General features: G+C 38.1%; 1 protein-coding gene across 1 annotated transcript; it reads right to left on the bottom strand.

Annotated features, from left to right (window-relative positions):
• Nucleotides 1-696: 696 nt before the first annotated feature.
• On the bottom strand, nucleotides 697-24,487 carry LOC149229098 (putative serine/threonine-protein kinase At1g54610). The gene is made up of 8 exons (XM_089378462.1): nucleotides 23,202-24,487; nucleotides 7,269-7,553; nucleotides 6,611-6,928; nucleotides 5,130-5,357; nucleotides 3,940-4,040; nucleotides 2,684-2,792; nucleotides 1,566-2,183; nucleotides 697-1,473 (listed from the first exon to the last, which is right to left on the bottom strand). The coding sequence occupies exons 1-8, from the start codon at nucleotides 23,685-23,687 to the stop codon at nucleotides 1,081-1,083; spliced, it is 2,538 nt and encodes an 845-aa protein (XP_089234588.1). The 5' UTR covers nucleotides 23,688-24,487; the 3' UTR covers nucleotides 697-1,080.
• Between the last annotated feature and the right edge of the window lie 1,466 nt (nucleotides 24,488-25,953).

Here is a 25,953-nt window from a genome sequence, read left to right on the forward strand (position 1 = left end):
TTGACGAAGTGTATCCAGTCAATAAATAGGCTGTGTTAATGTACGGGATAAAACTCACACAAGATATCAATTATAGAAATTTGCTGTGAATTGTCATTTAACCAGTATGAGCCTTACGGTAACAAGCTTATTTCAAATTAAATCCAAATACTTATTTTTTCATGTACATAACGATTCTCTAACACTTCACCTTCGAGTGTAAACATGTTGCAAGGATGGGAAATTTTCCCATTTCCCAAATCTTGATCCTTCATGAACACTCTTAAAAATGTTGCTCCTCAGCTAAAGTTCATAGTGCTGCCGGAAGTCAATTGGTCGCTGCTTGTAAGGCAACGCAGCAGAACACTTTCTTAGAACAATTTAATGTCAAGATATATTGCCCTAAAGAATAAAATGACAGATATAATGGCTTCTTACTTTGTTGACCAATTTCTTGAGGCCAGTTTTTTTATCCAAAAATTCTGAAATGATATTAGTGGTAAAAACCTTGGCGAAGCTTAAGAACAAAATAACCAACATAATAGCTTCTTACTTTGTTGACCAATTTCTTGAGGCCAGTTTTTAATCCAAAAGTTCTGAGATGATATTAGTGGGAATACCTTGGTGAAGCTTGCCTGCATTTCACTTCAACGGTAAAACAAAGCAGCAAATAACATTTTGAGACCAGGTCCTCTACATTCGTACATGCATGAGATCTACAACCATGGTTGCATGCAAAGCAAAATGCAACAAAGGTCAAGACCTTAACTATTCAGTCCATCAATGTTGCACCAAGCAGCCGGAAGTTTAGATGGCCATCAAGAATCTAAAATACAATAAATTCAGTACATTTTCATAGGGAAAACCTATATGTTGTTTTCAGATACCCCAGGTCCCAGTCCTGCAAGAATTCTCTGAACCTTGAGCTTAAACTAAATTAAGCTCTGAACTCCGCTGCCTCTTTCATACAAAACCAGATGTTGAAAGTTCTTTCTGAGATGCAATTAACCAGTTGAGGTATATGCACAGCAGAACAGTCTCATCTCTTCTATCTCACCTGCAGAACCTAAAATGAAGTAAAACAAGACTACATAGAAGGTATCACATTTCATGCTCTCTTTCATACTTCTCCATTACTGATGAGAGGGGTTCCCTCTCCAACTCCCTCAGCTCAACTATTTCTTCAGTCCCTCTCGTCTTGCTCACTTTCAACCTACTACTACCTACTGAAATGGGCAATTCATTTACAAGATCAGAATACCCTGCATTTCCATTCACCCCAGAAACAAAACTTCGGTGTTCGAATGCTTTCCTCTCATTTTGTGATAAATTGCTTCTCTGTGGTCTACCCTTGTCCTGCCGAGCTCTACGCACAGCATGCTGAATGTGTCGTTCATGCTCTTTCAAAATTTCATCAATATTTCCAGAAGGCGGAAGCAATGGTCCCGAGTAATGTATTTTGTCCCCCCCTTGACCACCATAACCCTGCCAGTTCTGTGTAAAGCCAGAGAAGCACACCGATTATGTATCTAGAATATAGAATTTAAGTTCAAATTATACAAATCAAAAGCCAGCTTTCAACTTACCATGGTAGCTTCTTTACTAGCAACCCTTTCATCTTTGCGATGGTGAGTTGCTGGCAGATCCTGCAAGTGATAATTATCTAAACCTTTAAATGATTCTGGTTGCTGGAACCGAGTCCAATCTTGTCTGTTTGGATGTTCTGGAACTTCAAGAAATTCATGCTTCCCATTATTATGTACACCATCTATTGCATCAATACGATTATGTTGCCACATGCCACTACGGTCCTTATGTGTATCTATACCAGCATTACTTCTTGCTGCTGCGACTAAACTGGATAAATTTGACAAATCTGCTCCAGGTTGGGGTGCAGAGGCCCCCGGTTTTCTGAAATCAGATATTGTGGCTTTTGAGGACCGTGATGGACGACCTGGAGCCATTTGTATGTCGTCCTCTTTCTGATTCTTTCCCCATATTGAACTAGAAATTTGATTTGATAATGGACCAGAATGAGAAGGCCCAAATTGTTGAGAATGCATGCGAGAAGTGGCACCTGCATCAATGCCAATATGCATAGGCCTTGGAGGCTCAATAGGAAATCCCACAGCACCATCTTCCTGCTGGGGATTGAATTTCTCACTCTTGCTTTTGGAAGGCCCTTGTGAACTTAAGCGCCGCTTCTGAGAACAATACAATAAGCTTTATCAAGTCCAAGGTTACGCTTAAAGAAAGCAGATAATCTAAAAATCATCAAAAGAAGGTGGTGTGCAAAGGTGATTGAGAAACAAAAAAACAGAGATTTTATTGAACAACTTGAAATTTGATATATGCTTTCACAGTTTTTGCTGGATAAAAACCATATTAGTAGTATTAATGTTCAGCTACACTCAAATCACTTTCATACAAGTTATTGACTTCACGAACACCCTAGCTATTTGTTGAGAAAAAGTTATATTCTTTCAGTAGTTCTGCAGATAGTAATTCATGTGTTTTAGTACCAAATGCTAAACCTGTAGGTAAGTTATAACAAGTCATGTTATTAGCATCAAATATTAACCCACACTCAGATTAGCTAATACACATTTATCGAGTTCCAGAACGTCCTAAATCTACAGTTCTGATATCTGTCATGAATATTCATTATCAAGCCCTACACTTGACATACAGAAATGTTTAGTACCTGTATGGAAATTGCTAATTCAGCATTTGCTTCTGGTGCTGGAATTGCTCTTGATTCTCGTGATGGGCGCTTAGCTACATCACGCCCTCTTCCTCCCGCTGCTCTTTGCCTGATATAGATAGAAAATGAGCAATCTATGCAGTGGCACAAACAAGAACATAAGCGAACCCAAGAGAAAATTTAAGCTGTTCATTAGTGAGCAAAATGACATTAATGTTTCTTTAAGGATGACCTCAGTAGAGAGTGGGACTGCATACACATGGTAAAATTAACACAAAAGAAAAAATCTTAAGTTAGTTTTTTTCAATTTTGTGCTTCCTTGGCTCAGCATACAGATGTAACTCTAATGTCTACACTTATAAGGCGCCCCTTACTGTGGCTTAGAAGGCCAATACTAGACATAAAAGTATAAAGTAGAAGTCCCTTGTGGCCCAGGGCATGCTTTAAATCACCTACTCTAAGAGCGGGAAGAGAAGCCTATCAGCTCACCTCTGACTGCACTTGAGTTAATTACGGCCTTCCCTCTATGAAGTTATGAACATCGGCTCAATACAGGCTTAGTTGGAAAGGACATAGTTGTGCACTGGTTCAGTTATATCTATCATGTAGCACTTCTCAATGACGATCCAACTATATCTAGTGTTTAATGAAATGAGCATTTTCAATACTAAAGCAAAATAACGTTTAACAATATAGGCCTAATAACTTTCATAAATTTAAACATGAAATGCACATTGTGCACTGGTTCAGATAATATATCATGAACCAACACTCAACCACCACCGTCCCACTATACAGACAGTTTATTGGAATAAGCATTTTCAAGTTTCAACACACATGTAGAACACAACATTCAAGGAGTTTAGGGCTAATTACTTAAACATGAATTGTCCTGTCATAAAATATCTGGCCATTAACTGAACAAAATAGTAGCTAGATGCTTTGATTTAAAAAAAAAAAAAATAGATTTGATGTTTCCAGTGCTGAAGAGTCAAGACTGAAATTTAGCATGAATGTTTTCTTCAGAAAGAGAGCTGAGGAATATAAACGAACACAAAGAACCCTCTAGTATAGCATAAAATCAAAATGCACTGATAGCTTGGACTCTAAATGTTAACATCGCTTGATACTTGATATTCTTTGAAATAAAATTGACCTCTTCTTGTCAATTGATGTCCTTTAAATTCATCCAAAAAATTAAGAGTTTCAATTTAAAACAAATACTTTGACGGGTCCTTCATATAGATCTTGCATACCTTCTTGCCTCCTCATCACGAATTTTTGCATCAAACTCCTTGCTTGGTGGGTACTTTGGCAAACTTGAAGGATCACAAGCGAGTGGTTTGGTGGTAAAGAACTGTACAGTATATTACATTAATCCAAAAGCAGATAAACTTGTCAGATCATCATTCATAACATCATTTCTTTTAATGCATGATAAACCAGTAAAATAAGAACTAACACTAAAAATGATTGTAGCATGAAGCTAATATATTTCTGACTTGAAATGTTTATGTTGACAAAGGCACTATTATTATAACTGTTGACTGGTTCTCACGTAAATCTGGAAGGGTCATCTTATTTGAAATGTTTAATATGGGCAGTTCAATTCTGATGATATACATCCCTTCTTAAGTCCAACTTTATTTGCATAATTGTCTTCATGATTAACTGGAATACTACTTATGACATGCCCATGAAGCTCGTATACATCTATTTGGGGGAAAACAAGACTGCAGTGGTCTTAATAAAGTCGAATGCTTCCTCCATCAATAAACTAATGAAAAGGTTGGACATTGCTGAAACATCACAACATGCAAATAAAAATCATTTTTTTTCTAAATGCATCATTGCAACTTGCAACCATCAACCGCCAAAATCTCAGTCTTCAACCTTACTAATAGAGATTTCGAAATGCAATTAGAAAAAAATTGCAGAGCTTATTTCCATTTTTGCACTATTTCGAAGGCCAAGCTGGTTATCTGATGATGCATCATCTCCGTAAACGGTGACATGGTGTTCTGTTAAGGCACTCCATGGTGTAAAGGCTACTGGTTCGAAACTCCGTGGGCAAAAAATCCAGCCATGCTAAGGGCTGGTGTGGTCCAGGCCGGGTGCAGTCATCTCAGGACTCACATAAACTAGCAAACAAAAAAAATAATGCAGCATCTAATTTTCATGGATAAGGAAATATTGATATGCAATTGACAAATTGCCACTAAAGTCTTCAAAAAGAAATAATAAAATAAAGGTCCTGGTGCCATTTTTTTATCAAGCCCATAATGAAAATTTTAGAAACACACTGTACCAGGCTTTTTCACTGTTCCTCCTTATTTTTGAGCTCACATAACCTCTTCATTATGAGTTAAGCTGGGTATCTTATGCTCAGATAATATGATTGGCAAAATTACAAGAACCAACAGGGGAGCCAAAATATGAAACTTACATCACTCTTTAATGCTGAAGCGGCAGTTCCACGATCAGCAGGTTCTATGGCAAGAAGAACCTCCATCAGTGCCAGAGCCGATGGTGGAAAATCTTTAAACGTCTCTGCAACACAACGTTTATATGGCTGCTGTGGCTTGAAGATAGTTGCATGTGGCAATTTTGACTTTTTCCAATAATCTTCAGATGGTGAACCACACAATTTAAAAATTTTGTGCAGTTGTTCTACCTGAAAAATGGAGCATAAAACTTCAGCCACATTATTGAAATGCAAAAATAAAAGACAATACATCAGATAGAAATTTTGGTTAACACTTGCAGAGATGAGAAATTTAATAATAAGCTTTCAAGCAAGCTAACAAAAAACAGACAAATGGGTGTGTCCACAAACAAATGGACTTTCACAGACAAATGGGTGTGTCCACAAACAAATGGACTTTCTGAAAAGTTTCTAAGCAACACAAAATCATTTTACATTGCACACAGATGTAATGAGGAGAATACTAATATGAGGCAACATAATAAGTATTACAAACTCAGGAAGATACACATACAGACCTAGTTTACACAGAAAACTCACCAGTACAGGTCAAATATAGCTGTTTTTGGTAACGTGGGGCCATATAGTATTCATAAAGCAGAAGTGAAATCAAATAGAAAAATAAACTGAACAACAAGCAATGTGACAGAGTAAAACCTGGCTATATCAATGACACCAAAAGCGAAATTCATACTGAGCGGCAACAAAACTTAATAAAGGCAATTTCAAAAAAATGGAGAAACTTAAAAATAAAACCTAAGATTATGTCGATTTTCAGTTTGGAATGGACTTCCCATTCTCCATATATTTCAACCAATATAACAAAGGGAAACTTTAGGTGGGGGGGGGGGGAGGAAGAATCTGCTGAATACCAAAATATTAGAATCATCGAACAATATTAAAAAGTTTAATTTAGAACCATTATAATTGGACAGTGGTGCATTAAAAAAATTCTATGAGATACTAAACCAGACCAATTTTAATCTAAACATACTAAGGCTTTTGCCTGATAGCAATATTCACCGTGTGCAACTGAATCGAGATTAGACATGAAATGAATTTTTCCATGTCTGTGCTTACCATGACAGTCAAATTGTCAAAACACATCCTATATGACAAACACAGATGCTAACACTAGTCGTCAGCTCTTGTCCAAACTGTTGCATAAAAAAGACTATCAAAACAATTTTTCAACAATAACCTGCTGAAAGCAAATATAAAAATAGCAGTGCAAAACAAACAATACATGAGATGCCCAACAAGCAACTTGGTTTTGGACCAAAAAGAACAATGCACCTGTGAAGTAAAAGGACTGAAACTGGCGTTAATGCTCATTTAACTAGTTTAAAGAAGTTTTCCGCTACTGCAAATTTAGTTCTGTGAGGCCCACCATAGCTCACGTACAATAACCAAATGGTTTCAAACTTGAAAAGCTAATTCACCTCTGTTCTTCCTGGCATGATAGGTTTTCCAGCAAGCAACTCTGCAAGTATGCAACCTGTGCTCCACAAATCCACGGCAACTCCATACTCTGTAGCACCCAGTAAAAGTTCCGGAGGTCGATACCAAAGTGTTACAACACGACTTGTCAAGGGCTGCCTCTGATCCGGGTGAAAGAAGGTAGCTAGGCCAAAGTCAGCTATCTTTAGAATACCGCCATTGTCAATCAAAAGATTTGAACCCTTGATATCACGGTGTAGCACACCACGGCTATGGCAATGATCAAGACCTCGAAGCAATTGTTGCATATAACATTTCACCTGTAAGGAAGCAGTCAACTCCAAATTTTATGTTTGAAAGGACTGAATATAGTTCAGGCTCCTAATACCCATCAAAAACTAATCATACAAAAAGACCAGCAAGAAAAAACACAAATTCCATGCCTCTATTTTTGTTGTCAAAGAATACAACTTCTGCATTAGCAAAAGACATTTCACAAATAGTAACAACAATCTCAAAGTCTGAAATACTAATCTTTCTGAGAAATATTTACTAACCTATACATCTATTTGAGAAAGCATAAGACTGACGTGTCGGAAATCCACTGTAACAAGAATGTCAAAATATAAAACAGTGATCCTATAAAAGGTATTTGCTAACCTGCGGTTCTGTGAACTTTATACCAGGACATGCAGCAAGGCCAGCAAGGTCATGATCCATGTATTCAAATACAAGGTACAAGCTGCAGGACATCCTTGATGTGACCAATCCTTCCAACTTCACTACATTTGGATGGTCAAGTCTACGTAAAACCTGTATCTCTCTAGCCATAAAGCGCACGCTTTCAGGCTCCAAATTGTCAAACCGCACCTTCTTTAGGGCAACAATTTTTCCAGTATCTAAATCACGTGCTTTATACACATTGCTGTAAGTTCCTTGTCCAATCTGCAAAAGCAGAATTTTTATAGATCAATGCTCTTTTCCATGCAAACACACAAACAAGATCAAAATCTTAAAGAAAAATCAATCATCTAAAGATGCCAAGATACACTACATCCCACAACAGTCCAGAGTGCTTTCAATTTATCAAAGAAAAAAAATAACATATTGTTAATTTGTTATTGCTTGCAACTGATTGATCTTTAGTTTAAGAATCTAATCATAGCAAAGCAGTTAATAACCAATTAACGAGCAGATGAGAGGTACGGAGAGACTACCCCTTCAACAGAATTGCAAAAACAATATTTTGTATTTCAGAAAATGATGAATTGGTCAAATAAACCCACCTCTGCTCATTAATGATGCAAGCAAGCAAGCAGCATGGGCTGATGTGGTCAATTTGTGTTCAGTAATTTCAAAAGCAGAGAGAAAAGGATGAAACCCAACTGTAAACTCCAGCATTCATTTACAACAAGGAAATATCTAAATTTGGGGTATGAACATGACATTAAATGTTACGTCGCTGAGACCAGTTTGGAATGTCTCTTTCTGAACATGAGTTGCAACTACAGGTGTGAAAGGTTCGCCCTAATTTATAGGGTGTGCATACAAGTTGTGTATTAGTTTGCTAAGGATGCTAAGTGGGGATTGTGACCGCTCAAACTAGCAGTGGTCCTATGAGGGAATCCTAAAGGGACAATTGTTAGGTCAAGGGAAACAATGGAGCAATAGCCCACTGTCACCTCAGCTAAAGCTCCCTAATCTTTACGGACTTTCACCAATGGGAGGAGACCCAATATGATAAGGATCACAAAAATGAATAGATCAAAAGATAAGATGAAGGGTGATCCTAGAAGTCTATTCACAAAAGAGGCTCAAAATTGTGGCTTGTTTGTCTTGGAAGACAAGATGGAAGGCTCTCTGGAAAGGGCTTGGGGAGAATTTCAAGGGTTAGGTTTTGTGTATGTGTTTCAAAAAGGACATCCCTAAGCCCGAGAATTCTTGTGGAAACTTGGGTTCCAGGTGATCTTTGAAGAATCAACTTTGATAGTGCATGGGACCACACGAGACCAAGTGGACCCGAGGTTAGGTCAAGGGGATAGGATTTAGCAACCAATGATATACTTAACCTAATTAGGGAGGGGAAAGGGATCAAGGAATGAATTTTCAATGGAAGGCAATGCAAGGATCCTAGTGAGGTTTCTAGCCTAAGGGAAACCAAGGGCAAGAATTGGTCTTCGAGCTAAGGCTTGTGATATCTCAAGATCCCACCGTCAGACTCTCATGAAATTTAGAGGGCTTCTTGAAGACACACCAACGCAGTTGTGGCCCAAAAATCAAAGTATTTGGATGGCTAGATTGTGACATAATTGATGCCCTAGGTGGCCTATGTAGGCTAGGCTTAAAAAAAGAGGGGAAGGTGAAAGAAATCAGTTTTAAAGTGATCACCAAAGGAGGACCAGTGCATTGTCCTTTGGCAGAGATGGAGTCATGGAAAATTTAGAGTTTGGATTGATTTCCACGTGTCAAGGAGGCCTAAAAGACAACTTTGTTGGGCATTAGGGCTTTAATGGAAGTAGCTTCAAGGTCATTTATACTTCATTCAACAATATTTGGTGACTTGTCAAGATAAGGATGTCTCTAGGAACATTCATTCGTTCAAACATGGCCCAATATTGATACAACATTATTTAGAGATTTAATTTCCACATTTTCGTTCCAAGAAAAGCAACAAATTAACCCTAGAATAGTGAAAATCCCAATATCATGAATGCAGCAACATAAAGAATCAAAATAGCATTAACATAGTACTTACATGTACGAAGAATATATCCAATCACCAAGATATGCCAATCATAGAAGCTCCAAGACAAAGAAGAATAACCAAAGATTGAAATTCATCCATTCATTCAAAAAGTCCCATCCTCAAAAGATAGCGAAAATCTCACAAAAAGATATGATCCAATCCAAGTAATGATGATGAAATTATTATTATCCAATTTTAAGGTCACAGCCAAGTCAGACACCAAATTGGTGTATGAGACCCCCTTGTTTATGGGACAAGGGGCCCACCTCCACGCAGTGATTTGAGTGTTAAGCCTACGAAGGCATACATACTCTACCCCCCTCTAGTTTTGAACTTGTGACCTCTTAGGAGGAAACACATGCTCTTAACCATTAGGCCCACTCAAGTTGTATATTGTCACCTCAATTGTATTTATACATGTCCAAATGAATTTGATTTGCCTAATGAAACGACAACATGAAAAAGCATGAAACGACAACATGAGCTTCAAGTTGAGACCATCCCACAACCCCAAGTTATGGGACTGAATCAATGTTTTCAAAACCAGACCAGAACCAGCTAAACTCACCAGTTGGACCAATTCTGGGGTTTTCCCGGGCAGAACTGACCACTCATATTGTAGATAACCAGTTTTCCTCTGAACCAATCAGAAATATCGAGGTTAACCAATTTTGTACTGCAGCACTTGCTTCACCCCAAAAAACCTAAATTTGGATGATCATGTAGTTTGATTTGATTGCCAACTAAAGTATGATTGCTTTTTACTTTTCAGCCCATTTTGAGTCTCAATGCACTCAGATCTATGTTGCACTCATTGTCATTTTGCTATGTTCACATGAGAAAAAAATTATGTATTTGTGTCTGAAGGTTTGCACTCACGTGGAAATGTCTGTGTGTGTCTGTACTTTTGATAAACCAGTGTGGTGACTAATCTGGTTCAGATGATATTGGACTGAACATCTCACAACCTGAAGTTGTGAAACTGAGCCATCCAACAATCCTACATTGCATAAGGAGATACTCCTACAACCTCAGACTGTATGACCTGTACCCTGCAAAGCTACATTACAGGATCAGTGTAGCTTAGAATCCTACCTTAAAGGATAAATATTCCTGCAACTCTGAGTTGCGGGAATGGTGTACTCCACATGAATATGTTGCATACTTACAGGAAAATACAACAGAAAAAGCACAAAAAGCCACTTAAGTCCACAGCAGCGTACCACGACTCTTATAAGACCCATGAGGACTTGGTTGATGAAGATTATTTCTAGATGATTGATGTTATATGGTTCAATCCATGTTTTTATGCTTTTTATATCTAATTCATCATTCTACATGCTTTTATTGACATATTATTCATCAAAATATATAAAAATATATATTATATAAAAATTTGCTCTTGGCCCGGGAGCTTTTGAACATGTCGCTCGTCACTCTCGTTTCTGCTCCCGCTCCCAAGCAACCTTGGGCATATATAGCTGTAAATATGCTAATAACAATACATAAATTAGTGTGACTACAAGTGTTGTAGTCTTCCCTTCACTGCATGACTACTTGAATCATTACAAGATCAAAATTAATATCGCAACACTCAAAACCATTTAGGAGATTAGGTCATACAATAATTTACATCATTACAAAGCACTAATATAAGAGTAGTCATTAAGGATATGTAAAAAATTTGGTCTAGGTGTTTGGTTCACACATTGAACCTCTTTTTTTAACCATTTTCTAAAATAACTCAAAGTTTACGCTGCTCAAGGTTAAAAAACTATATGTGTTAATTATTACCTCACTTCGGAGCATCTTTTGAAGGTAAGATAGGCATTCTCTAATATGATCTGCAAGTGATCCATGGTAGGGTTTGAAAGAAATGCCTACATCCACATCTAATAGACATGAGTTTGGAGGGCATTGTTCTTAATGGTCAATTTTGGGCACAAGGTAGGCATGTTCTACAATTCGCCAAGCCCATTTATAATGCAATTTAGTTCACAGATGCTTTCGATTGATGATTGGGTAGATATATGAGAAAATGGACAGCATGTTAGGCCAAAACAGAGACATTGTTTAATCAATAGATGCAGTCTTGTATGATTGTAGTCATAAACATGTTGTTGAAAAGTGGAATAATTTGATGTTCTACTCCATGGGATAACTTGAATTTTCCACTCTATGGGATAATTTGAACGTTCCATTCCATGCCTTACCATATATCCTTACATGCAAATATTATTCTACATCTTGGTTGGCCCAAACAACACCTAGGAGGACAGTTAGGAAAAATCACACACATATACAAAGGTATAGAGTGGGTATATGCTTCAACAGATAAGTTGATCCCTAATGAAGAAGAGTGTGCACAAGTATGAAGCAAATCGAGAAAGTATATCAAGGAACATGGAGTCTTTGCTAATATGCATGCAACTAAAGTTCATGATAGGTTGAATCCTATCAAATTATAAGACATGTATGGCTCCTATACCACACATCTGCATAAATTGGCAATGAGGATGCTTTCATAGGTTATTAAACTTCTTCTGTAAGGAGGGGTTGGACCACCTACAATTTCATCCACATCATGATGAGAAATAACCTAAATGTAGACTATGCAAACAGCCTGATTTATGTGCACTACAACTTAAGGTTGTTATCCCATTATTGTGAGGTTGCAAAGAATGATATAACATATATCACTTGGGATACAATACAAGAGGCTAATTTAGAAGCTGGAGTCATAGTTTTAGAGTGCTTCAAGGATGCACTTTGAGAGATCGTGATGGGATTCATGAGGGCAATCATGCAGCAAGGATGCCCCATCCATCAACAAGTTTCCAAACGTAGTGGCTTTTGCCTTCAGCTTCACAACCTGCAGCATTGCTTGGGAGCCATGTAGCTCACGTTCATATCTCGCAACCACTTCCACCTACTCCTTGATGATTATAGCTCGAACAAGAAAATATGCACAAGTTTTGTGTCAAATGTGTATGAAGTCGTCTGAGGTCCTTTCTATTTTGTAATTCACTTTATTGAAGTAAATTATTAAAGTGAATGACATTTTAATTTAAGTTATGAAAAGTCTAATAAAGTATAATTTAATCACACAAATGAGTTAGATAAATCTCCATCATTGATCACTAGTGAGATTGGGATTTAATCTATTGATCTCAATGAGTGATCAGGGTTGTGGAGACTTTTAGTCATTCACTCAAAATTATAAAGCAAGAGTAAAGTGAGAGGAAACGACACAAAGAAAGATGCAGTCACTCAAATGCACAGAGTAACAAGGTATTTTTCTCAGTGTACAAGCCGGGAGAGATGGTATTTGTAGCAAGGAAATCAACTTCAGTGATTTGTGGAGCCCACTTGATCCAACCGTGGAGAGGGACATATGCATTGGTCACAGCAGCGCTGCAGCAGTAGTTGTAAAAGTTTGACCCAGCAAACTCGGCCGTACCATTGCTAGGAGGAGGTCATATGTACGAGTGAGTCATACAAGGTCATACAGTGGCCAAGATTTTGCTGTGGGTTTTCTTCCTCAGTGGGTGAGTTTTCCCAAGAAGCCCTTGTAAGGTTGGACGATTTTTTATGAAAATTAATTTGAAAGGCAGAAAAAGTCAGCTATGTATTGTAAAAATTATTTTGCTTCCACTAATTTATTTTTCCAGCAAATTGTGATAATTCTAAAATTTCCAGTTTAAAAACTAAATTTCAATAACTTTACTTGAGTCATAAGGATTTTCTGCACCTAGGGTTTGGAGAAAATTTTAACATGGTGTTGGAGCTAGGCCTCTGATCAAACCTTCCAAATATTTACAGCAACATATCTATTAGATCTGAAAACTAACAATTATATTTTACTGGGTGTTTGAAAGACTAAACACGTTTGTAGGACAATTTGTTTGGATCTGGAACGATGGCAACAGCAAGTCTTAGATTAGAGGACAAGCTGGATGGAGCCTCAAATTTCTTGTCATCAAAATCTAGGGTTACATTGATGTAGGAGGAAAACAATCTGTGGGATATTATTGAGCATACAGTTCCATTGTTGACAAATTCACAGCGATTGACAGCAAGAAAGAAAGTGGAGATTAAAGCCAAGCAGGTGATCTTGGATGCCATGAAGTGTCACTTGATTCCTCACATTTCCAAGAAGAGTACAACCAGGGAGATGTTCGATGACATGGTCAGCCGCTGCAAAAGCAAGAACATTAACAGGAAGATGATCCTAAGAAATAAGCTCATATCCATAGAGATGTCCAAATCTGACACCATTACTAGTTACCTCATGAAGATCACTCAAATCCGTAATCAGCATGCAACAGTCGAGGAGAAGGTGGAGGGCACTTAGCTAGTTAACATGGCGTTGAATGGTTTCCCGAGTTCTTTCATTGAATGGGTTTGTGCTCAATATCCAGTAGGAGACTCAGATGGAGTCTAAAGCTAGCAAGAAGGGAGGTGACAAGAACCTGGCCCTGATCGGTCAAATAAAGGACAGAAGAAAGGGTTCCAGTAAAGGTAACGGAAAGAGTGAGGAGTAACCCTCCCAACCAAAGAAGGACTTGAGTAAAATCAAGTGCTTCATATGTCATATGCACAGACATTATGCATCATATTGTCCAGAGAATAAGGGCAAAGAGAAGCAGCAACAGAAGCAGGTGGCAGCCTCAACAGAAACTCAGATGAGCGAGTTTGCTACAAAGCTCGAGAAAGATTTCTCATTAGTTTCCTGCCTTTCTACAAACACAGTTCCAAGGAACGCGTGGTAAGTGGAGAATGGGGCATCTTAACATATGACGTCAGCCTGACATTTGTTTAGGAGTCTCATGGAGCAAGACTTAGTAGTAGAGGTGGTGTTTGGTGATCATGGCAATTATTCAATAGCTGGAGATGGTTTGATCTCATTTCAACTTGAGTCAAGGAGCTCTTTCCACTTGAAGGATGTGTTGTATGTTCAGGGCTCAATAAGAATCTACTTTCAGTTTTGGTCATGGAGTATAAGGGTTTTGTTGTGGAATTCCAGAAAGGGCAAATATTTATTAGGCTGGAAGGATCTAGCCCAAACACAGGTCAGGTGATTGGGGTGAGAGAAGGTAATTTGTACACGTTATAGGGTGAGCCTGTTCGAGCTCCAGTTCATAGGAGTGACAATTTGTGCGAGTTGTAGCACAAGAGAATGGGGCACCTGCATTATAGAGTGTTGTGAATTCTGAGGGAGATGGTCACAAGTCTTCCAGATTTCAGCATTAAGTAGAAGGGTGTATGCAGAGGATGCACACTTAGCAAGTATGCCAAGACTACTTTCCAAAGCAACACAGACAAGTCCAAAGAGATTTCAGACTTCATTCATTTGGATGTATGAGGACCAATGTCAATAGCATCAGTATAGGGAGGCATGTATTATGTCATTTATTGATGATTCCTCTCATAAGACATGGATATATTTGCCAAAGACAGGATGAAATCTTCAATAGGTTTCAAGAGTTTAAGACTCTTGTGAAGAACCAACGGTAAGGAAGATCAATGTGCTGAGGTTAAACAATGAGGGTGACTATACCTCTAATGACTTCAAGGATTTCTGCAGGGACTTAACAGTATCATACAATTGACAACAGAATGGGGTGCACAGAGGATGAATTGGTCTATCATAGGGGTTCCTGAGGCCATGATCAATGATCTGGGGTTGCCCATGTTTCTTTGGGTGGAGGCATGTAATACAGCAATCTACACCCAAAACAGGAGTCTTTAAAGGGTCTTGGGGGACAAGATACCAAAGGAGGCATCCAGTAGTGTGAAGCCAAAGGTGAGCCATTTTCGCATCTTTGGTTGTCCAATATACATTCATGTATCTGCAAAGAAGAGGACGAAGCCAGAACCCTCCGCCATGAAGGATATTTTCTGGGATACTATGAGACCTTTACGGCCTGCAAGATTTGTATTCCAACACATAGGAATCTAGGATAATTGCAGTGAGCAAGGATGTGACGTTTGAGGACCTTGCATCTAGCAGATCACATGAGCCCATTCCAATGCAAATGACGAGGAGCAAGAGGCTCCACAGGTTGAGAGTCGGACTGGTTCAGCCATGACACCAACAACTTCCAGTTCGGTAAGTCAACCTTCAAGTGAGGAGTCCGTAGCTCCTAGTTCTATCAAGAGACCTCAATGGTTTACACAGACATTGAAGGATGCTCAAAAGTATGATGAGGGTCCTAGGAGTACATTTAAGGATACCAGAGCTCCAAAGAAGTATTGGACTTAAATGGCATTAGTGAGCAGCATCACTGATTTCAAGCCTTCTAGTTTCTGGAGACAGCAAACCAGCCGGTATATGGCAAAATGCCATGGTGCAGAGTACAACTCTATCACGAAAAATGATCTGTGGGACATTGTGCCAAGACGAGAGGGGAAATCAATGATGAGATCTAGGTGGCTCTTCAAGATCAAGCATGTTACAAATGGCAAAATTGAGAAGTTTAAAGCAAGGTTTGTGCTGAGAGGGTTTTCCCAAAAAGAGAGAGTGGATTATGAGGAGATATTTGCTCCAAACACTAGGTGCACTTCTATTCGAGCTATGATGTCCACAATCTCAGTGATGGGATGGAGGATACATCAGATGGATGTGAAGACCACAATCTTTAATGGGTTCATTAAGGAAGAGGTGTGCATAAAGCAATGTCAAGGCTATGAGGTATATGGTAAAGAATCTCATGTATGCAAGCTTAAGAAAGCCTTGAATGGACTAAAGCAAGTACCTAGAGCACGGTATTCAAAGATTGATAGATATTTGTTGAGGATGGACTTCACCAAAAGTGAAGCAGATCCTAACTTGTATTACATATTTGTTGGGATTGATCTGCTTATTTTGGTATTGTATGTAGATTTGTTGCTTACAGGTGCAGAGAAGCTCATTGTAATGTGCAAAGTAGATTTGGCAGCAAAGTTCAAGATGAAGGGCATTGATTTGATGCACTACTTCTTGGGGTTTGAGGGTTGGCAGATGCCAGAGACAAGGAGAGATCTTGGACAAGGGAAGCATGCAGTTGAGATCCTAAAGAGATTTTGAATGGGGTATTGCAAGTCTATGGCCACAGCTATGATCACCAATCTAAAGAACGTGACTACATCAAATTCAAAGTTGGTGAATCCCACATTTTAAAGGTCACTTATTGGCTCTTTGATGTATTTGGTCAACACCAAGCCCAATATATTGTTTGCACCAAAACATTGTTTGCACTAGACACCTTGAGTCACTTCATATTGGAGCCAAGGCATGAGCATTAGGTAGCTGCAAAGCATGTGCTAAGATATGTGAGGGTCACCGTGGAGTATGGTCTAAGGTATCTTGGAGTTGGTGAAGTGACGTTGTAGGGGTATACAAACACAGATTGGGCAAGCTGTCCAGCAGACAAGAAGAACACCTCAGGGTGTTGCTTTAATTTGGGATCAAATATGATATCCTGGTTCAATGAGAAGTAGACTTTTGTGGCACTTAGTTTAGCAGAGGCAAAGTATATAACAGCGAATGCAGTGAGTTGTGAGGCCATTTGGCTTCGCAAGTTACTTGCAGGGTTGTTTGATCAAGAGTTGAATTCTATGGTGTTATATTGTGATAAGCAAAGTTGCATCAAAACCCTCTAAGAATCCACTGTTCCATGACATGTCCAAACACATTAAGATCAGGTACCACTTCATTGAAGACAGGATTCAAAAAGAAGCAATGACGCTCCAGTGTATCTCCACAGATCAGTTAGGTGCAGATGCTCTGACCAAGTCCTTGGTCAAAGAGATGTTTGAGTTCTTCAGAGACAGACTTGGATTGGCGCAGAATTCCTTCCTCGCTAAGAGGGAGGGGTTGGTGACTGTAGCTCAAAGAGGTACCTCTACACAGGTTTTGTGTCAAACGTGTATGAAGTTGTTTGAAGTCCTTTCTATTTTGTAATTCACTTTATTAAAGTGAATTATTAAAGTCAAGAAAAGTCTAATAAAGTGTAATTTAATTATACTAATACTAGTGATTTAGATAAATCTCCAACATTGATCGCTTGTGAGATTGGGACTTAACCTCAACCATTAATCTCAATGAATAATTAGTTGTGTATTTGGAAATTTCTTTTGCTTCCGTTGATTTATTTTTCTAGCAAATTGTGTGATAATTCTATGGTTTGAAATTTCTGTTTAAAAACTAAATTTCAACTAGCCATTTTACTTTAGATCATAAGGAGGTTATTCCTCAACAGTTTGGAGAAAATTTTAACACTCCTCCACCTTTTGTCCATGGACCATAGGAAAAGAAATTAGAAGTTTCTTTTGGCAAGAGGAAAGCTTAGAAGATAGTATATTTATTCATCCTTTTTCCTGTTTAGATTCTTGAGAATCTAGTTTCAAGAGTGGGTACTTTGTCTTTATTATGGCCTATTTTGCAAACTGTATATGACGATATATGTTTGAAGTTTGAAACTATCTTTGAACTATTGAATAGATATTAAAACCCTTGGTTCATGGATATGAAGCACTGTTTCATTTCATGGTTGATGTTATATATTACAATTTGTTGACAAATGTTATCTTGACTATGGTTGATCATTCGATTGCAATGTTATAAGTTATAATTGTTAGATGACTGATATTATATGTACTCTAAATGGTTGATGCTTTTAGGATCACCACTAATCCAATAGTCAAATCTATGTTTTCATGTTTTCTGCATGTTTTTGTAATATATATGCATCAAAATAATAATATAACATATATTATATAAAAAATGCTCCCAAAATGTTTGGCTCCCATATGCTTTTTAAATTGGCACTTCCCACTTTGCTTTCACTCCTAACAATGTAGCTTTAAAGCGATTAAAAAATCACCGATGAAAATTACTTTTCATCGCAAGGAAAAGTGCATTAGGAAAAGAGAGAACATTTATCGTTCAACTGGAAATCTAGAAAGATGCCATTACTATGCCAACAGATGTCAAAAGAATAGATACAGACGACAGGTTATGACACCAATGCAATCCAAGAATTCATTTAAGTAAGAATGGTATCAAATGATTTGCTTTAGAGATTGTCACCACGTCATGAATTGATCATGTCATCAAACTAATGCCAAGCACACCACCTAATGTTGTTACTCACTATCATCATCCTTAATAGTTTAAAGATGAAATAGAAAAACTTGTAGCTAGGCTACAAGACTCCCTTTTTGGCACTGTTGTCACTTGCTAAAATGTAGGATGACTCCTATAGGATGTTTGTTGACTACAAGTAGTTGATAAGCACACAACAAAAAATAGATATCCTATCCCTTGTATAGACAAGTTGATGAATGAGTTGCATGGGGTTGGATACTTCACAAAGATTAGCTTAAGGTGCAATTATCATCAAATAAGGCCAAGACCTAAACATAGCCAGAAAACAACCTTCAAAACACACATAGGAAACACATGACGTTTGTATCAGCAACAAGGGATTGATTAGACTATCCCATTTTGTAATTTAAAATGTGAATAATATAGCTATCTCTTTTTGATTAAAAAGTACCAATGTTGAAAAACTCGACTTAACAAACTACTCAATGAAGTCAGAGTGGAGTGGAAGAGATCAACGAACTCGACAAAATCCTGATAAAAATTGGCCACGTAAATAATTCAAAATGGAGGATCTTCTTTTCCTTTTTAGCATTTAAATTTGATTTTGAGGAGTTTTGCCCATCCACTCATGATTTAGACTCTCTAGTAAAAATAAACTACAAGTTACTTGCAAGTTAGTGTCTAACACACAGGTACAAATCAATCTCTCTAGTTGATGGTGAGCTTGATTTTTTGACACCAATTCAAGATTGGGACTGAGTTAGCACTACAATGGGGTTGAACAGAGCTTGACTCAAGTATACTTTAATGACTGCAATTTTTTCAACTATGATAATTATAAAAAATAATGTTCTCATTCAATGTCATGGAAGTTATGCATGGGCTCCCTACGAGAGGTTTGGCCATTCATATAAATAGAACTATAATAGATAATAATATGCGTTTGTGTGTGTGCACATGTGCACACACACATGCAACTAGGACATGTGGGTGTGCATTTGCATGAGTGTGAAGCGCACACGAACATATGCATGTGCATGTGTTATATAGACTATATATGTAAGATCTTCAACTTAACAAAATGTATGTTACAAAGTGTAACTAAAAATGTCACAAGCTAAGTGTATGTGCATCTTTAAAATTACGAGAAAAGAACATTAAACAAATATTAAGTTGTTTGACATATATTATTCAAATCCAATAACATGTCCCCCAATGGGGTTGGAGGCTCAAAGGTTATATTAAGGAGGGGAGGACCCTGCCCCTCTCTCCTAAGTTGAATCCTAGAACACGTGTCATTCCGGCAACATGCAAGTGATTATGAGGGGAACTTTCTAGAATTCGAGCATTAGATTTATGTGTAGGTTGGCAAAGATGGTCTTCACGTTTGCAAGCTTGGTTATGGGTTGGCTATGTTGTTGGGAAAGCTCAATTCGGATAGAATATATCTATCGAAATTGAGACCCTGGCGAGATAGACAGTTTGGGTTGGCTATGTTGTTGGGAAAGCTCAATTCCGATGAGGCGAAAATTGAATGCGAATGACAGTGGGGAGACTCTAAGTTGAAGTTTTGTAGCAAGCACCTGGTTTAACCAGGGTTGTAATTGTGGGTCTAAAGCCTGTGCATGGCTTTTGTGGTCTGAAATTGGGTTGTGTGGTTTGTCTGAACATTCAATACTTCCAAGCCTTAGTTGTGGTTGGAGGTTGGTGTTATGGTGAGTGTGGGGAATCCACAGTTCTTATTTGTTGCATTGTTGTCTCTATGCACATGTTTCGAGTTTGAACTTTCAGCCTGTAGCGACCGTAGATGATTTACTCTTGAACCTAGATGAATAATTCATTTTGACCCTTGTTTTTAGCTTCTTGTGAGAAATCTCCACCTTGGTGTTCTAGGGTTGCTTGTGTCGTCAAAGGTGAGCTGTGAAGTTATGGCGAGAGACAAGACCAATGGGGGTGCGGAGGATACCACTCAACTGTGGTGGCAATACTGTAGCATAGGGGGGCAATTCTCGGTCGAGGTCACTTTGGCCACAAGGTGACCCGTATTATTCTAGCTTGGAAGGGGCTTTGATTTGGCCTTGCGGGAGTTGTGTCAATAGGGACCGAGTTGTGGTGGACTTGCAAGATTCCCTCTTATTGGTGCAGTTGGGGTGGAGGCCTCAGTCAGCCCGTAAAATTTCAACGATGCATAGGCAACATGGTAGAGGAAGGAGAGGAATTGGCCCCAGGGGGCCGAGGGCAAAGCATAGAAATGATGTTGCAAAGCTAGGGGAGGAGGTGGCCCATAATCCATCTCTCTCTTGGTCGGGTTGATCTTGCTCCACCCTTTGAAGCTTTAAAAACTCAACTACGGCATGTCACTCTTCTTCTGGAGCAATGGGGACAAGACCAACATGATGGCAAAAATGCAACCACCGGTTTTATGAATGACCTGTAGCATAACCAATGGCACATGCAAGATCGGTTGGCTACGTTAGAGCGGGCCTAGAGGACAATGTGTGAGAAAATGGAGTGTATGGAGGGGAGGTTGGCTCACCTGCAAACTCATATTCATTATGATTTCAAGCCTTCAGGGTCACCTAGTAATGGACCGGACAATCCAACTCCAATTAATCCTTCTGATCCCTAATGTCTATGGGTTGTATCTTCAATCTTAGGAGTATTTTGGGCTTTCTGTTCTTTTCATTTTTGGGTTCTTGGTTGTCTTTAGTATTTTGTAATTAGTTTTTGTGTTTCTCTTCTGGCCAACAAATCTTATAAGACTGAGGTCAGAAGAATTGGGAGAACTTAACAGTTATGGTGTAATCTTTTGATGAATTAATAGAAGCATTTTGACCGATAAAAAAAAAATAAGAAAATTTAAAAATTACTAGAACCAAAAAAGTAAAATATATATATATATATATATATATATATGAACTTGTACCTCGAGGAAGTAAGGAGAAAAATATGAGAAAAAAATTGTGATTAATTAACAAGAACCAAATATAAATAGATGAATTGCTTAAAAATAAAAAATAATATATATATATATATATATATGAACTTGTACCTCGAGGAAGTAAGGAGAAAAATATGAGAAAAAAATTGTGATTAATTAACAAGAACCAAATATAAATAGATGAATTGCTTAAAAATATGCTTGAAATATTTCAACTATATTAACAAATGCCCAAAGTACCGGTTATATAAAGAATATTACTACATGGAAGGTTAGGTAGGTAGCATAGAAGAAATTTTTCTTGATTTCCTTCTCTTTTGAATTTTTTAGTCAAAGTAAGATATGTTGGGGCATATTATGATAAATCTCATGAAAACTTCTAAAACCTAAGGAATCCTTGTGTTTAAGAGTATATTAATTCTAACTTTCTTTCTCTAATCCCAAAAGGATGAAATGTAACCAACTCTAATCATTTTAGACCTATAAACTCGTGAAACTATTTCTAGCTCACCTGAAATAAGCTATCAAATTTCAAAAGCAGTTAGAACATGAATTTCCAAAAGGCCCAAGCCTCCCAAGCATATTCAGCCCTCTTTGGCTAAAGGTTCTAAGGATTATCATCCAAAAACTAGTTTTTTAATTATTTCTTCATAAAGATATTTAACAACTAAACCCCAGTGCAGCTAACCTGGGTGAAAATAGATAGAACACAAAAAGGAAAACAATCCACCACACAACTGAGAAAAGTGATTTCATATTTTTAAAGATGAATGGAATCATCAAATTTTGTCATGTATGATATTTCCATCAGGCATTTTTCTATCCTTTTAAAATAGCACTTTGATACAGTTTCCAACTATATTATTTAATTTATTTTTGTTTGATAAGATGTTAATCTTAATCATCATGTAGCACTCAAAATTTGATGTGAAGCTTAGCGATGAATGATCTCTCATCTATGCATCGGTATTCAACTTGTGTAATGCCTTGTATGAATGAAGCATAAATATATGAAAAAATACTCTGCTCTATAACATCTCATGTGATTTGCTCTCTTATTTCCTAGCATTTATTCAATTCCTTGCTATTTCCTATAAATGTGTACCCCATATTTCTTGCCCATAGTTGGCCCCAGCCATTCCTGTTTCTAGAAACTGATTTCCTGCCATTTCTCGTTTGTTTTCTTTGGGAAACGTCGTTTTATGACCATTTTTTATCCAATGCAAGCTATAAAATCTTGTTGCTCATTTGCAGTTCTAGTCAACATCTGATCATCTAAATTCTTTACTCTATCTTAACAATTGTTGTAAGGTTGCCCCCAGCCCACAAATGATCTCAATAAAAGCGTTAAGAACATTGAGTAAAGTAAAGAAAGATAAGCTAATTAAACATTCAAAACCTTTTTTAATCCACGTACAATGGTGATAAAGTGAGTAAAAACACATTAATTTAAATTTTCCCACAAGAATACAGGACAAGTGAAAATAAGTTTGACTAAATTTCACCATGTTCTACACAAACTATAAAGCAAGTAGTAGGTACAAGTGAATATGAGTTTGACTAAATTTGACCAAGCTTTACTCACACCTTAAAGCAGGTAAGGGTTTGCTATTTTTCAGAGATTATTTTAGTTTGAGTTGACGCACTATTCCTTAATGAAATCATGATCTGAGAACATCAAATCTCAAAGTGGCCTCTAATTTTGCATATTTTCTAAGCTGCATATTTTCCTTCAATATTTTATCCCACGGTGTGAAGAGCACATCATTCTGCTAATAGTGACTCCATAAGAAGAGATACAGCAAGCCTACTGACCTTATCGAGCTTCTCAAAAGAGTCGGCCCGGCGTGGGATCCAGCCTTTGATCGCTTCGCCAGCCACAGCAGTAAGCCAGGCTGGCCATCCTGCAGCAACCTGCTCGCCTTCGATGTGCCTGGGAGGATTCCCGAACCTGGGATTAGAATTGGCGTTGGGAACGAATTCCCCCTGTGGCCGCAGATGATGAGAACGAATAGGATGATGTTGCTGATGCTGATGGTGCCGATAGTGCCGTTGCTTTTCAGCGTCGTCCGACAACAATGAAACTGGGTCAGCACCATTGCTGTGTTTTCCTCTCAATTTAGTCCTATAATCCCCCTCGTGTCCGTTCTCGGCATCAATGCCCTGGTCGATGACAGCGGGGGCTACCAACCGCCGAGACGCCATAGAAGAAGATCGGCTATTGGAGGATGCCCCCTTCTCTGCAGGGCTCTCTGCATAATCCGCGGCCGTCGCAGAGGGTTTGCCGCAAACGCACCCCATTAGAATAATTACAAAACCCACTCCAAAAGCCCTCGTCTGACAACCCTAAAACCCCCAAAAAATCCTCGAAAACATGGAATTTAAACCCAAAAAAGAAAAAATATACAGACAGTGCTGCACCCGAGGCTTCCTTTTCCAGTCTTTGCTCTTTAATGAGCAAGTCTTCGGCTCGTATCTGTCAAAGAAATAACAAAGGCTGCACACAAAAAAACCCCGACCAGTTCATCTCCGCATAATTTTGTGGGGAGAATAAAACAGGCCGCGTTGCGTCAAGACCTCCTCCTGGTCCTCTAGTATTCTTCTTCATAAACGCACGTCGCGGTTTCGAACCCCATGACGTGCAACCGAAGAAACCGCTTGAATCCCAGAGATGCAAATGAACTTAAATGGCACGATTTTTTTTCCGTTTCCTCTGAACCAGCACGTCCCGTGTTCGAATCCCAGATGTGGAGTGCTTCAATAAAAGCGGGAGCTGCGCACCGAGGAGGTGCAAAGCCGACCCAAACCGAACGGCCCGCGTTTTAATGCCCTAAAGTGCATGTTAACTTCGACAACCATAGTCTTCTTGTTGAGAGTCCCCTGGATCCGGGGAGGCCGTGGCCACCATAGGGTGCAGGTTCGAATCCCTCAAAGATCTATGTCTAGCTCCTTCTCTGTGCAAATAAATGACTTTGTGCAACTCTTTCCTTCATTCATTTCCACTCACCCACCCTCGCAACCTGCACGCCTCGCGCGCCCTCTCTGTATCCCCTCTGCCATTGCAGGCTATTTTTCATTCCTCATTTTATTCATTTCCACTCTTTCTTCCATTTCTTTTTCGTTTTATTTTGGTTTTGTATTTTTCCTTGTGTCGTTTTCCGTGCCGTCCGGCTGCCGGCAGATGGCCGGCACATGCGTAACTTCTTCGGTATAGGTCCTATACATACGTATTTTCGGGACGGCAAATACCCTGATGGCGTATTTTCGGGACGGCAAATACCCTGATGGCACTGGAATCTTCATGGTAATTCGCCGACGGAAAATTTGGGTTTATAAATTTGATAGGATTCCGTTTTAATAGGGATTTATTTTATTATTATTGTTAATTGAATTTTATAGATATAATAAATATGTTAAGTTTTATTAGTATAATGGGCTAATAATAAGGTAATGTACGTTTTAAGAGTTTTTTTTTCGACGTGAGGAAATTCCAAGATCTAGAGGTACAGTAAGTAGGGAGAGATGGTTGTCCTCACTACTGGTTTGACAATTAAGTTATGATAGTTTTTCCATCTGTACAAAAAAATATAACTGGTTGAGGATGGGCCTCATGAGCATGGTGACCCAGGGTCAAACCTCACGATGGTGGTTGCCCTATGCACTAAGAGAGGAGACATGCTAAAATAATCCAGTCAGCTAAGCCCTAGTGTGGCATACGCAGGTGTGCACTAGGGGAGGAGACATGCTAAAATAATCCAATCAGCGAAGCTCTGGTGTGGCCTAGACCCACTGCAATACTCAGGTTATGGAGTTGTTTTTGGAGTTGTCTTTAGTGCAATTTTTTGGACTTTTGAGGTGAAATCTTTATTTGTGTTATTTAAACTGGTTTTTTGACTATATATATATGGATTTAGCACCTTGAAAATCCCTTAGGGCACTTGGATTGTGCAAGGGTTATCCATCAAGTTTGTGATTTCAATAATTCTCTGTAGGAGTTTAGAGAAATTAGACCGGAAAAAAACCCCTCGAAAAAGGTTCCAAAAAGTCTTAGTAAAGACAAATCGGTTGTCTTTAGTGAACTTTTTGGACTTTTCAGTGCGGGAATCAGTTGAAAAATTTTGAAGTGAAATCTTGATTTGTGTTATTTAAACTGGTTTTTTTTAATGTATATATGGATGCAACAGAAACCTGGGACACTTTGATTGTGTAGGGGTTACCTATCAAGTTTGTGATTTCAATAAATTCTTGCCAAATTTTACAAAAATTAGACAAAAAAAACCACCAAAAAATTTTTAAAAATCAAACTAAAAACAACTTTTCTTATTATTATTTAATATAATAAAATATAAATATAATATTTCAAAAGTTCATAAAATAAAATGAGTTTAGTTATGTTAGGTATGTTTTATTTTGTTTTTTTATTATAATAGTTATTTTTTTAACTTAGTTTATTAATGTTTAAAATATAAAGTTCGGAAGATAAAATGAGTTTAGGTATGTTTTATTTTGTTTTTTTATTATAATAGTTATTTTTTTAACTTAGTTTATTAATGTTTAAAATATAATA

Source organism: Pinus tabuliformis, chromosome J, assembly GCF_031772625.1.
Source record: "Pinus tabuliformis cultivar Carrire ecotype Pingquan chromosome J, CPIR1, whole genome shotgun sequence".
NCBI classification, from domain to species: Eukaryota; Viridiplantae; Streptophyta; class Pinopsida; order Pinales; family Pinaceae; genus Pinus; species Pinus tabuliformis.

Excerpts from the sequence above, each read along its gene's own strand:
- LOC149229098 (XM_089378462.1), bottom strand. The coding sequence starts at position 23,687 with ATGGGGTGCGTTTGCGGCAAACCCTCTGCGACGGCCGCGGATTATGCA. Across the intron at positions 5,358-6,610 it reads TCATGCCAGGAAGAACAGAG|GTAGAACAACTGCACAAAAT; the intron begins GTGAATTAGCTT and ends TCCATTTTTCAG. Across the intron at positions 1,474-1,565 it reads CTAGTAAAGAAGCTACCATG|AACTGGCAGGGTTATGGTGG; the intron begins GTAAGTTGAAAG and ends GGCTTTACACAG.